At 39.2% G+C, this 14813-nt stretch overlaps 1 protein-coding gene across 2 annotated transcripts in view; it reads right to left on the bottom strand.

Annotated features, from left to right (window-relative positions):
• Positions 1-585: 585 nt before the first annotated feature.
• The window catches only part of LOC109061742 (myotubularin-related protein 13-like), a 129177-nt gene continuing 114949 nt past the window's right edge, over positions 586-14813 (bottom strand). The window contains exons 30-42 of one of the 2 annotated variants that reach the window (XM_042761074.1): positions 12232-12306; positions 10675-10853; positions 9805-9981; positions 9266-9367; positions 7993-8178; positions 6657-6783; positions 6198-6325; positions 4940-5164; positions 4429-4536; positions 3841-4031; positions 3670-3757; positions 3454-3585; positions 586-1847 (exon numbers count right to left, since the gene is read on the bottom strand). In XM_042761074.1, the coding sequence (XP_042617008.1) occupies positions 1749-1847; positions 3454-3585; positions 3670-3757; positions 3841-4031; positions 4429-4536; positions 4940-5164; positions 6198-6325; positions 6657-6783; positions 7993-8178; positions 9266-9367; positions 9805-9981; positions 10675-10853; positions 12232-12306 (1817 nt within the window). In that variant the 3' untranslated portion in view covers positions 586-1748. The remainder of the gene's footprint in view (positions 1848-3453; positions 3586-3669; positions 3758-3840; positions 4032-4428; positions 4537-4939; positions 5165-6197; positions 6326-6656; positions 6784-7992; positions 8179-9265; positions 9368-9804; positions 9982-10674; positions 10854-12231; positions 12307-14813) is intronic. The other variant, XM_042761076.1, reaches the window with a different exon arrangement.

Raw genomic sequence — 14813 nt, 5'->3', positions numbered from 1 at the left:
GGCCACTACAGTCCTCTTATGAAGTGTTAGGAGTATAATGGCAAGACTTGATAATAAAGATGAGTGAGGTTGGGCTAGGCAATGGAACAGACCACTTGCAACTGTATTGATAATGAATCAATTCTATTACAGTCAACATTATGGAATAGAGAAAACTGCTTATTTTAACATAACGTCTTAAAGTCACAATGCTCATGCCAAAAGACAATAAAAAACAGTGGCCAAAGTTGGCAACTAGCTTGTATTGTTTTCTGGGTGACAAGTCTGCAAAGCTAACTTTCTATGCCTGTGAAGTCTCCTACATCCTTTACAAATAGCTGTAAATCCACATTGCATCAAAATCTGAATGTTAATTAAACAATCTCATTTTTCTGACAATTTAAAACCAACTATTGCTGAACTGCCTGCCCGGTGTTTATTTTATTTTATTTTTGCCTTCTGTCCAGTAAAAACAAAATTGTTTTGAGGATTTTTACATTTCAGGATGCAACATGTGCTTTTGCGTTCTTGCATACTTTCATAGCGTACCTTCAAGGTTTTATTGTTCATGCATAATTAAAGATATATAGTCATGCAGTCACAAAGTTAAACTTCTCTAGATTTATTTCAAATAACAGCAAAACCCAAAATAAAACATAAGCAAAAACAGTAAACAATCCAGAAACATTAGTGGCACTACAAAGTATTGTACTACATACAGTAATGTCATTTTAGGTTCAGTAACATCACATCTTGTCTGATATTTTATTTTTTTTGTGCTTCTTAAAACTTTACAGATATGCTACCAAAACAAATGGATAAAACCTTAGTGCCACAGAGCCATCAACATCACACGTAACCTCAGAGAATGGAGAAATATAGTGTTCTTCCCTTCATTTCAAACATACGGATTACTGATAACCATCTCAGCAGGATGTGCTTTGCTTGGTCCGTAAATTGTCTGTAATTAAGTATAAATATGAGTGTTTATTTCAAGTTAGACTAAAAGGTTAGAAAAACATACTGAACAGCATATTCAGCACGGTACAAAAAGCTGGAATTGTAATACATGTACATAAGACTCTCCATTCAACAAAAACACACAGGTGACACTTTTAATGTTTAAAAATAATTTACAGAACAACAACTGTTACGCATGAGTATAACATTCATACTGACAAAAAGTTTATATATATAAAAAAATACTTTGCACACTAGAGCATAAAGTTGTCTGCTCCAAGCTTTTGTGTGTAGTTAAAACATAACGCCTTTAGTCTAGTTGTTCTAGCCATTAAAAATCTATTTTGTACGGAGTGCATATCATTAAGTGCAAATCATTTGCCTTTTAAACATTGTGCATCTTTCTAAATATTTGTCAGATTTTGGTAGTTGTTTTGCAACAGCAGCAACAGTATTTTTGTTTTGCAGAACACACTTCTTGTCACTACTATTTTGAGCCCAGAGTTTAAGATTAGTGCTATTGCTTTGTTCAGCATATGTCAAAGTAGTGCATCGCATCGTTTTCATCAATCACCTGAACATAAGCTCAGGATCAAGTTTCTGTAGTGTGCCACTACAGTTAATGCAGCTCCACAGATGAGTGAACGGGGCAGTGTTTTTGTACGTCACTGTTCAGGTGCGGTGTTTCTCAGGAGTCTTTTGGATTTTCAGCAGGCACTGAAGGCTTTACTACGGGGTCCTATTAATTGCACAGTGAGTCTCCCTGCAGTAAGAGGTGATGCTGATGAGTCATGTAGAAGAAAAAGGCTTCATGCATCTGAGATGCAGCTCTGGACCTTATCAATCCATAGCTGGGCACTCTGAGCATCTGCTGCACAGAAGTTGTACACTCGTTTAGTGGTCTTCAGCTGCAGGGACATAGAAAAAAGAGAAGAGATTTTTATGTACTTTTATTAAGCAAGGGTGCATTTAAAGGGTTAGTTCACCCAAAAATGAAAATTAGCTTGTGTTTTACTCACCCTCAAAGCATCCTAGGTGTATATGACTTACTTCTTTCAGACGAATCCAGTCGGAGTTATATTAAAAATGATCCTGGCTATTACAAGCTCTATCGTTGTAGTCAGCGGGTGCTGCAGTTTAACAGTCCACATGTCATTCATAATAAAATGTGCCGCAGATGGCTCCAGGGGATGAATAAAGGCCCCCTGTAGTGAATCCATGTGTTTTTGTAAAAAAAAAAATCTCCATATTTCAAATGTAATAAACACTTTTCTCTCACTTCCGCTGACTGTCGTACACTGAAGCTGTTCTGGCGGATGACTTAAGACGAGCGGCGTTGCGTGATTAATGACGAATGAGGAGAGAGAACAAAACAAAACGCCAGTCACAAATTAGAAGTATAAAATTTGTAAAGAAAAATATCAGAGGATTTCGATATAAACCAAGAGGAGACTGGTTTTCCTTTGCTAAAATAAGGAAACTTTGCTTCTTTTGCTGCTATATACAAACTCCTGAGACTAGCATATCTCAGAGGCGCGCGCGCTGCGCGTATTACATGCTGCGTCATCTGCTGGAACGAATCCGCGTATGACAGATAACGGAAGTGAGAGAAAAGAAATATGGATATTTTTCTTACAAAAACACATGGATTCACTACAGGGGGCCTTTATTCATCCCTTGGAGCCATCTGTGGCACATTTTATTATGAATGCGTGAGCTTTATTTGACGACATGTGGACTGTTCAACTGCAGCACCCGCTGACTACAACGACAGAGCTTGGAATAGCCAGGATCATTTTTAATATAACTCCGACTGGATTCGTCTGAAAGAAGAAAGTCATATACACCTAGGATGCTTCGAGGGTGAGTAAAACACAAGTTTATTTTCATTTTTGGGTGAACTAACCCTTTAAGTCATCAAAAGTGAGAGTGTAGACTTTCATAATGTTACAATTTCAAATGAATGCTGTTCTTTTGAAGTGTCTATTTATCAAAGAATCCTGAACAAATGTATCATATCATTAATAGATAGTTCTGGTCCTGGATGCTGATGGGTCAAAGTAACAGCACGTTCACCGTCTCACTGTGGCTAAGCTATTAACCTTATTTTACATGTCAGGAACTAGCTCTTCTAGCATTAGGATGGCACCGACTGTATGTACTTGAAAATATTAAGGACAGTTTTTCATCAGAATGATATAGGTATGGCAGCCAAGTGCTATATATATTGTTAGTATTGTCACAGTTGATGGAGTACAGCAAACTCTGTTTACTCAGTGGCCATACTTGCAACGCCTCTGGCAAGCTATTTCAGGCATCCAGAGCCAAATCATATTTGCTTGAATGACGAAATCCTTTTTTTGTAAAGTGAATGGTCAATCTTTAAAAAAGATCAGGGTTTTTGGCAAAACATCAGGGCACCCAAAGGGTCCGGCAACATAAGACTCAAAGGCATATCTAAAGGTCTTTGGTAAAGCACAGCCTCACGCACTGTATTGCTTCAATAATACTTACATCAAAGAAAGCCTTTTCGCTGATGTGTTTAGGGGCTCCTATAGTTGGTGTGGCAATCAGAACAGATTCCACTTCAGCCAGGTCAATATAGCCACGACAGCTTGTGTCCACATCAGTCTCATAATACCTCAGCTACAGAGTGAGTCAAAATGCATCAGAAATAAAAGAATAAATTAAGGTAAAGACCAAAATGCAAAAATGTAATAAACCACTCACCTGATGTTTTGTTATGTCCAGAACAAACCACCTAGCTTTCCAAGCTTTAAGTAATGCCCCTCGCTTGTACAGGATTCCCTCAAATGATCTGTATAAAAGAAATGATGGCTTGTTTGCTTTGTCGATGAAGTTATATTAAGCTGTATCAAAGGTGTTGTCTGTCTTTGTTACCTGTTGTCTTCATTCTTTGTGGTAAACTGATTGTAGAGCGTTGCTGCCCTGCGATTAACCCCGTTGACCGCAGTGGGGCTGCTGTCTTCTCCGAGGCCGCTGTCAGGTAGGTGCAACATGGAGTGTCGCTGATAGGCCTGCAGGTTGGAGGTAGGGACCAAACCAGAGATGGACACTGACTGTTTCCGCAGCTATGAGATTAAAAGAGCAAGAGATGAAGCCAGTATATCTGGAAAAGACACTTTGATGCTTATATAAAGTCTACGGATGCTGCTTTGGTGCTTTTTAAGGCCTGTTTCCCACGGCATCCACAAGGCGTGCTAAATGCAACTAAATGTAAAAAATAGTTATAGTTCTGAAAGTGTAATTTTAGGGGTAAATTCAAATTGAAATTTACACAGAGAAGAATCCAAACCCCAAGAGTAGCTTTCAACTTCTTATGGATTGAAAAGTCAGTGTTGATGCTAAAATGTTAATTTGGGCTTGAAATAAATATGCGTTGCATACGTGTCACTTGAAATGCCACTCGAGGCAACATTTGTGAAGCACAGCGGTACTAAAATAGCTGGAAAGAGAAGCAGCACTCACATTGCCTTCCTGTTTGAGGTCTTCTTGGATGCTGTCTCGCACCTTCTCCAGCGTGGTGTGCCAGGGTTCAGACTGCTGTCCCAGTTCTCCCTCCAGCCTCTCAATGTCCTGCAACCACACAAATCCATTTTAAGGCTTCCCCTCTTGGAGGTGCCTTTGATCATCCAGGAAATCTTTGGGTTCTGCTTTGACATTTTTGTCCTTCCAAGCAATAGTGAAAAGCACTGTTTTGTTGGTTGCTTGCTCTTCACAGATAAACATCAAACATGGATGAGGACAGACAAATTGTCCTTTGAGAAGTTCATAAACACTGAATATTTGACACCCACAATATTTGACAATATTTTTTTTAATCTGTGGAGTGCAAACAGAGAAAACTACTAGTCACTGTTTGTGATTGGCTGCAATTTTAATACATCATGCAGCATTTTTAATTTCATTGTGGGAGGAAAGGTTGCTCTTTGGTTCTGATGAGGACTTGGTGAGAATCTGTTAAAGGACATGGACTCACAGCCAAGAGTTTGGTGATGGCATCAGGCTGGGCACGGCTGACACTGCTGTAACACGGCCAGACGATCCTCCTCTTGGTGGTGGCGATGGTGTCTGGCTCTTCTGTGCTCTGAGAATGCACAGTGAGCATACACCAGTCATAAGACGGGCCTGTGGACAGCGTCTCCCCAGTGTAGAACTCCCATGTCGTCAGATTAGGGATCGAAATTAGTGGTTTCAACACTGCCTGAAGGGAAAACAAAGAAATCATTATTTGTTGGATTTTTCACTTCTGACTACATAAAGGCGCTGTAAGCAATATTAGTCACTGTAGAATTTCTTCCAAAATTAGCCACTGAATTAGCCGCCCTTGCTCTTTCCAAAATCGTACCCTATGAAGGTATTGTTCTACAATTAAGCATGTTAACATGCACTCATTATTCATCAGTCGGTATGAATCCGATCCGATTTCAGATTATAAAAGGTCAGTTTATATGAACATTGCAATCTGACTCGCAAAGTCATTTCAAGTATTCTGAACAAAACGTCAGCGCATGAACAGTGCCCAAGCGAGAAGAGCTCGTTTAGCAAATGTTTAGTAAATATTCTGTATTTACTTAACTGAACAGTTCCTAAGATGCAGTTAAACATTCATACGTTTGTAAGACTGAAAACGAAAGTGCAAAACTTTTTTTTTTTCTCTATTGATTGGATTATTTCAAATCTAAAACACTTACAGAACTTTTCACCTCAAAGAAGCATGATGCTTGTTTGTTTCCAACCTTAAAATATCACAGTCTCAAGATTATGACGTGCGGCCCTTTCTCCAGTGTTTGGTTGTAAAACGGGAATCGAGAAGAAAGAAGAAACAGCCCACAGGGCCCTTTGCTCTGACTAAACATCATGTTTTTGTTGGGCTTTGGGTGACTATGGCTGAACTGATTCACTCATTTTAAAACAATGTCAGGAGATGCCTGCCAGTGAGAAGATACCCATGTTAAAAACAACATTTACCCACAGCCTGGATTTTTAAGGATGGGGCACTTTCCCATTCTAGCTTTGTTTTTTTACAGACCGTCACCACCTGATTCACTGCTTTATAAGGTCAAAGAGGCTGTTTTGCAATTGTGAGGAACTATTCTTCACTGTGAATGCGATCTGGCAAAAGACGTCAGCATGTTTGGGACTGGTAGTCAACATAACCTCTAAGCAGAGTGCTCTAGGGTAAAGGCCATTAGAGCAGTCTGGTACCTCTGCACACACTCAGATAGACTCTTTACCTCTGTCTCTGAGGGACTGTACAGGTAGTTGAAGAAGAGAGGGCTCTTGCTGTTCATTCGACTGATACACTCCCAAATACAGATTCCTCTCTTGGATGGCTTTTCCCCTTTGTCCTCAAACAATGTGCCTTTAGTGAGGAGACACAAAGAAGCACTTGTTAATCGCACATGACTCAGAGTAATGTGATAAGGTGTGAAACAAAATATCAGAAGCCAAGTCTGATAAGACTAGAAGCACTTAAAAAGGTGCTTTCAAAGGTCATCAAGGCTGCTACAGGTAGGTAAAACTTTTCTGAGCAAGACTGCATGTGTCTGTTGTAATACTATACTGTTTATTTGAAGAACACAGCTGAAAAACATTTGCACAATAATGTAATTATGGCAATACAAAAAGACAAATATTGTATTGTGGAGGACTGTGAGTTTTGTCTTAAATGACGACAATGAGGAGTTACACACCGTGCTCCAGGCGCTCGTAGTCCGAGTCCAGAAGGAAGTTTTTGAAGCGATTGGAGACGTAGTGGTATGCCAGAAACTTCAGATAGTATTGATTAAACTCAAACTCAAGGGGGTACTGGTTATGAACCTGGAATAAGAAAGTCGATGTGTCACACTGGAGAAGCTTTCTGGCTTCATTTCACAGCCACAGTGATTCAACAAATATGAGCAGGATACCATTGACCATGACTGCAGTTCAAGAAAACGATTAGTAAACGCCCAGGAAATCATTAGTTGAAGGGAATTTAAAAATAACAGCAACAGGAGAGACGTAATGTGATGATGTACAGCCAACAGGATCTAGACAGAAGAGCTTGCAAAGTTCTCACACTCGAGGCCACCTGGACTTCCTGGCAAAAACAACAGCTGCCTCTAAGATGAGACACTTCTATTTTCAGATGCTTTTTGCTATATTTCTGTGGTCTGAGACCTCCACCGGGTCATTCAAATGCTCTACGCCTTGATTTCATCACATATGCCTTAAAATCAGTTTGTGTCTGTAAACGCATGGGAGTGGTGCACATTGTCTCTGGAGAGAGAAAAACTCTTCCTGCCCTTTACTTAATGTAGCACAGACTGAACAGAATCCCCAAAATTGCAGTTTTCCACTGAATATGCTAAACGTGCCGATGTTGGGAGGTGATGGCGAAACACTCCAGCCAGGACAATGCTGGCCGCAGGTTGAAACACCATCTGTGAACAATCATTTCAAAGGGGGCTGGGGGTAGGTAGATGTGCCGAAGGAGCAGCTCTGTCTAAATTACTTGCCCACCATGGGGATTGCAAAAGGAAAGCTAGAGCATGCATTCTGACAGCTGAGTCTTTCTCGGCCTCCTCCTTCTGGCAGGAATGCTGTGAGCTCATGGACGAAGCACGGTGGGAACAAGCGAAGGGTTGGTGTGTGAGAGACAGAGATTGGGAGTTATGAAGTGATTCTGGGCAGTGTGTGAAAAAGAGAGATGGAGCAATTGGTTATTTGTTATTTAGCAGACACTTCTCCAAAATTAACATGGACAGTCTCATTTGGTGCAGCCTGGGGTTAAGGTGTCTTGCTCAAGTGCAAAATGGTCTTGTGGTTCATGAGTTATTCCATCTGTGGTTTGGAACCTTTGAGGTTTCCAGCCCAGATCTTTAACCACTATGATTCCACCACCCCAGATAACAGAAAACATCAGATGATGGCTAGTTCAAGAACAAGATCTCATCATCAGTCATCATCTCCTTGAGCAAGGCAAGTAACCCCGGGTTCCTTTGGACACAGGTGTCAGCTACGTGACTGCTTATAAAGTCAACTTGCCTGATGGACACAGTCCAGAAACTGGAGGAAGATGGGAGTGAAGCCACTGCCCTGGCTGCTGGGGGTCAGGTTGCCACGTTGGCTGAATTTGTGGCCAAAAGACAGCCACTCTTTCTCCAAAAGCACCTGAAACCCCTCTAAGGTCCTGTAGAATGGATCACTGAGCACCTGCACAAGGGAAACCACCTGCAGAAACAGAATGAGAGAGGAAAAGAGGAATATAACCGTGAGTTACAAACAGGTCAGACACTTGATAAGTGTCCAGTGCGAGTAAATGCTGGCCCTATTGGATTTGACCCTTGAGGACCCAATGTGTATATTTACCATCAGAACTCTGCCTAGGATTTTTCTTCTCTGCCCTAAAATAAAGCCCCGTATTCTATTGTTTTCCATTTCACTCTGAGATACATCAAAATACTTAAGTAAAAATTTGTCGCAACATGATACAAATTTAATTTATAGTTAAAAATACATTGTGAATACCACTTCAAAAAAAGTGTCTGCCAGATAATAAAATGTAAATGTTATATATAAAGCATTGCTCTATCCAAATGTAGAATTTCTACAGAACCTATTTCCAGGAGTTACAGAAATATAATTATTTAAGCATTATCAGAGCAATATCACAATGCAATAAGCAATATCACAACACCTTCCAAGACTGAAAGCATGGCCATGTGACAACAATGTGATTCTGTTTTCTCCTAAAGAGCCAGACGTATGGAGTCTGTTTAGATGAATATATCAGATCAGGCCTACAGAGAGAATGGCAGAATGGTCAAGAAGCAGGGAAATGAACAGGAATGGTCTTGTTCTGACACGTGCATGATTCTGACCACAGGCTACATTTAACAACCCCAGCTGACACTCGGAGAACACAATTCTGTTTCTCATAAACCGATCTCATAAAGTGGGCATGGAAAATATAAGCTGTGACTACAAAAATTCAGTTAAAAATAGACATTTTCAAATATGTTATCCTAACCAACTTTATTGTGCACAGACAACTATTAGGCATTTGTAGGTTTGGGGTGGCACAAATCTCAGGAAATCAGATATTATTATTATTTATTTATTTTTTTTGAACAATGGAGTTTGATTGAAGGTGCATTGGGAATCCTGTATGGAAACATTACGCAATTCCATTTATTGCCTTGTGATTAATATTTGAATCCGACAATGGCCAAAGACAAGGCTCTAAAACAAGCATCTAATAAGCAGAATGTGCAGGACTTTTGAATTGTCAACAGCACATGTGTGAGATGATGCTCACCTGAGTGGTAATGTCCCAGCCATCCTCAAGACTAACTAGTACAGATGATCCACAGTCCAGCAGCTCCACCACAACCAGAGCCAGCTGCAGCAGCTTGTGTAGCTGTTGAACACGCACATACAGAGTACAAAACAACACATTCTAAGTTTAGCAGTTCCTGTACATTTATTGTAATGCACACTGCTGACTAAGAGCTCTCGGAGTGTCTTGGCAAGGATCCTTACAGATAATATTGTTTTAGTGTCTGAAACACAGTGGACCATAAGGCCAAAGGGGTTTGTGAGTGCATGGCTTTCAGCGTGGTAAGCAACATTGTTTTGCTTTAATTGTGTCATGCAATTTTCCCATCTTTGTCTTGCATAGTTTCCTATGGGTGACTCGTTTTAAGGAAAGACTTTTCAACAGGGTCAGAGTCACACAGGCCAACGTGTTTCTGGTTTTCTCAAGATATAGGCCACTTTGAGTCACAATAGGGGGAAGGTGCAGGGGTAGTTTTAATACAGAACAGGGATCTGTGTGTATTAAGAGATCATGCTAACCTGTAGCATCCATTCGCTCTCCTCCAGAGCCTTAAGGAACGAGTCCTCTGTGTCTGAGGACATGGAACTGGGTGCACACGCTCTTAGAAGCTTCTTGAAGGATCCCTTCACCTGCCTTGTATCCGTAAACTCTACTGGCACCAGTTCACAGTTCAGTGCAGAGTCCAGTCTTAAGCCCTGTCATGGAAAAGCATTTGGTACAAACTTTTAATTCTGTTTTGTTTAATTCCTGGAAAAAACGGAGCATAGAAACAAACATTTAGATTGTGCCTCTGGGTGAAATTTTGTATAGAAGCTTTGCTTGTTTACAGACCAGAGTCACAAATTTGTATCTCAAAAAGCTTTTATTCTATTCTATCCAAGGCTATAAATTTGAGCAGACCAACTATATTATTAATATGGATGAAATTAAATTTCCACTTCACAGGCAACCACCAAAATTCAAAACAGACAGTTAATGTACTGAGTAGGACCCGCCAAATAACAGTCAACCACAGGGCTGAGTTATTCCAACTGTTAATTTGGAATACAAATTTTACACTGAATGTTAAAGAAACACATTATCGATAAGGTAAAAAGCAGTGCAAAGTTCCTTCAGGCATCCAAATGTAATATCATTTCAGCCAAAAACAGACCAATTGTGTCGATAAATCAGGGCTTTTATAAAGGCTATTAAGAGGTCCTTATCTAGTCACAAATTTATTGTGCACTGGAGAGAACGCTGTCCAAGTATTCAGGGTGAAATGAACTGGTACACTTCAACACATAATTGTTTGGCCTCCTTTCCTGTAAAAGATTCATCATACAAAGTCTGCATCAAATCCTTAGCTTCTTCTCTCGAAGAAGTCATAGTAAGTGTAACATCTTTACCCTGAGATGAGACTTTTCGCCAAAGATGTAGAGAGCGGCTTGATGCTTGAGGAGCTGGGCCTGGAGGGTCTCAATGCCTGTAGGGGGCGCCAGATCCTTGCCAGCCAACCGCGCGCCCATGTCGGCAGCAGCGGGATGCTGGATGAATCTGCTGCTAGAGCGCAGACTAGCCCACACACCTTTAGGAGAGAGGGGATACAACAGATGAGTGTAAACATCAGGTTAAGCAGGATTACAAAAATCACTTTGGAAAAACAAACCGACTTAACTAATATCAAGGACGGACAAACTCGACAATGCTAAATCTGCTAAAAGGAGCTTAGAGTAATATACACTTATTGGTAGCTTAAAATAATCAAATTAGCCACATAAACATATTAAACATGTAAGGGCTAGGGGATGTGAAGAACTTTAAATGATGGCTGTTCATACACACACATACAGTGATAAATGTATTAGACCAACACCACCCAATATAAGGTTTGTGCCACAGCTGCCCTAAACTAACAGTACCAAAATCATTTTTTATGTTTCTGTAATGCATAATCCACCGGTTTGTGTAAGCTCTTTAGTCAAAGTAGTATTTGTAAAGATAAAATATAATTATTGTTATCCATGAATGTTTTTAATTTTCTGTTTTACAACAAAGGCAGAAAAAATGCTAAAACACTTTTTATATCATTTTTTTTTTTCAGATGCCCAATTACAGTCAATAAATATAGTCTAACAGCTGTATGTGTTTAACAAATTTATTAGACCACTTGTCATAATAAAGAGAAAACACAAATATTTTAGCAATCTAAACTTTGATGCATTAATGCCTTGTTGAATATACGAAAGTATTAATTTCCATATATATTTTTAAACCTTTGAATGGTAGTGTATCATGGTTTCCATAAAAATATTAAGCAGCACAACCAACGTTCAACATTGCTTTCAATCAGAAATTATTCTTGAGCACCAAAAATCAGCTTTTTCATCACAGGAATAAATTACATTTGAAAATATATTCAAATAGAAAAAAGAGGCTATTTTAACATGTAATAACATTTCACAATACCGCTGTTTTTTCTGTATTTTTGATCAAATAAATGCAGTTTTGGTGAGAATAAGTGACTTCTTTCCAAAAAAAATAAAAAATTCCAAACTTTTGGTAATATATTGGCCAATGCCCAAAGTAATAATCTCAATACTATGCAACATACTACCATGGAAGAACATTCTCATATAGTTTACTGACCACTCGCCTAATATTTGTCCTCATCAGTGCTGATTCAATGCTCTGTCATCAGCTACTACAACATACTAAACATTCACTAACATACCACTGAACCTCAAATCTGCCGTCACTACAGACCTGCCAGTACAAACTACAACAGAAGTGCTCTTGCCACGCTCTAGTTTACTTCAGGAAACCAGAAAAGTCAGAGGTAACCTCATTGTGGTATGGCTTTCAGACACTACAGAGGCATGGATAGAGGTCAAAGAGAGGTTGAGAACATGGATTAAGTCAAGTATGGATTAGGTTAGTAAGAATGAGTAAAACAGAAACTATACCTTGATTGTGAATTCTTCCCTTAGCTGAAGCTTTTTGGTTTGAGTGAGTGAATAGTTTATCCCTGTACCCAAGAACTGGAAGATTAAGGGTGCAGGAGTTGGTGGTGGAACAGAAACGGGAAATAAAAACAGAAAACAAAATTCACACACATGCAACAATCACCCCCTTTGAAGACAGACAGGACAGTCATTAGCAGCTCGGCTTATTGAGACAGACGAGAGAGAGAAATGCTGCAGGCCTGTATAACATTAGGATTTTTAAGATTAGAAATCGAATGATTTATTGTTTTTGCCAAATAAACAGCATCAATAATGGCTTTTGGAACTGTCAGATATTAGAAATCGCAGTTTCAATAATTACATTATTTGTATTTCAATAGATTGACAGTTTATGCATATAAAAACCAGATTACTGGTATAACATTCATAGTGAGTGAACGCTGACTGCAGATCATATTGGCCACAATAATTATGCACAATATCAACTTTTTATAGATATTATTGGGGGTTTTGTTTGCACAATAGACTGAACACAGGATTTCATATACTGTATACTGAATTCCTGTAGCTTTGATGCCTGAGCTGTCCTGTCAGGAAAGGATTTTAACACATTTAATAGATACATTTTTAACAGATATCTGCAATTAATCAGGAAATCAGTTTTTCCCCCATATAGTTTATCATATTGGCAAAATCCAATATTGGTCGACCTCTGTTTTTAGGTAGTCTGAATCTTTCAGACTAATGTGAAGAATGCAAAGATGAGGCATCAGTGAAGACAATACGATGGTTTGGTGAACAAGCAAAAGGTTTACATGAAGGTCAGGAACATTTTATCAGTGAGATGAATAAATAAAGAAGATCAAAGAATATGGAAAGATTGAGGTATTAATGGAAAACTAGATTTATGTTTTCTGAAGAAAATGTGAGTGGTGCTTGGCTGTACAACACTCGCTTATACAATGGTGAGGTGTTGTGGGTGGGGGCCAGGGCATCGCTATGAGGTTCACAGGGGTTTCTGGGGGGTTATTTACTGGCCCAACGAAGGGGGGCGGGTCTTTTCGTAGGGATAATACACAAGCTCTTGTCCAATCAGATCTGGCTTCAATATCAAATAGTTTGAAGGAAAACAGAAACTGAAACAGAATACTGAATAGAGAGCGGGGTTTTATTTTAGCGCTCATCTCCATCTCTCACTCATAGCAAACTAACTAACTAACCAACTAACCATCAAACTAACTAACCAACTAACGGTTAAAATATGCCACTTCATTCATGTTCATATTTTGTGCTATAACTAATAATGTTTTAGCTACAAAGCTGAAAAGATTGATTTTGGAATTTAAAAACTGACAGTTAATGAAAATCAATATTGTCAACCATGCCCTGCAAGTTAATACTAAGGGGGTTTTTCAAATCCTTTCCCATACATATGAGCGATAATAATTGTGATGCTTGACTTAAACACTACTAAAAAAAAAAAAAATGTTACCAAAAATGAGGAAACGAAAAATCATTTCAACATTTTTGTGAAGAGCACATGATGGGAAATTAGCTTGCACCTGCTGAAGTATATTTGGCTGTGGTGAGATAAAGACCTAATTTCAGTGCCTAACAGCAAAGAAATGAGTCTTCAGCAGCAGCTGCTATCTCTAACACAGATTTCCAGAAATATGACAAGAAATATGACATTACTGAATCATGACGTCATCTTAGACCCATCAACTGGGACTGGCATCTTTAAACAATCTCTGTTCAAATTATGAGCTCTTTTCCAGGAACTCAACCCATCATGACCTGACATAACATGTTTTATACTAAGACATGATGTTCAAAACAATACGTAACTGACAAATACAATAACAAGATTATATAATGGGGTTTAAAAATAAAGAAGACTAGTTCATCCAACACTTAAAATTCTGTCATCAATTACACACACTCAAGTTGTTTCAAACCCTTATGACTAGAGGTTGACCGATGTTTCCGCTTTGCCGATTAATCGGCACCAATAGTTGGTTGCTGGAACTATCGGCAAAAACCATGCCTATAGCTTTTCCAGGTTGCGTCCATTGCTGGAGCAGCTGAGAAGTTCCGCTATAGTTCGAGAGCGACCTCTAGAGGTGGAATCACTGACACGTGACACTGCGCGCTGCACACGAAACGGTGTATACAGTACTCTATAGTGCAGGAGTCGGCAACCTTTTCGGCATGACGTGCCATTTTGAATTTTTCTGGTTCACCAATGTGCCAACCCCCCCCCCCCCCTTTTAATGCATTCTATATTATACAGAATGCATTTATGCTTTATACAGTACATAGACATTTTTAAATGATACGATAAAAAACGATAGGCCTATTTGATTTTCATGCAAATAGTTTCTGAAGATTTTTTCATAAATTGTTTTTTAAACTTCAAAAGTTTCTTAAATAACATATACAGTGTGACCGTACTGAACAGCACTGTATGTGTGTGTGTGACAAGGCCAATGCATTAAAACCATTCAGTTTAATCACCGTTCTATATAAATGTGCTGCTTTAATTGATGCATGCACACACACACACACACACACACACACAC

Source organism: Cyprinus carpio, chromosome A7 (assembly GCF_018340385.1).
Source record: "Cyprinus carpio isolate SPL01 chromosome A7, ASM1834038v1, whole genome shotgun sequence".
In the NCBI taxonomy this organism is placed as follows: Eukaryota; Metazoa; Chordata; class Actinopteri; order Cypriniformes; family Cyprinidae; genus Cyprinus; species Cyprinus carpio.
This window is presented reverse-complemented; position numbering and strand designations above follow the sequence as displayed.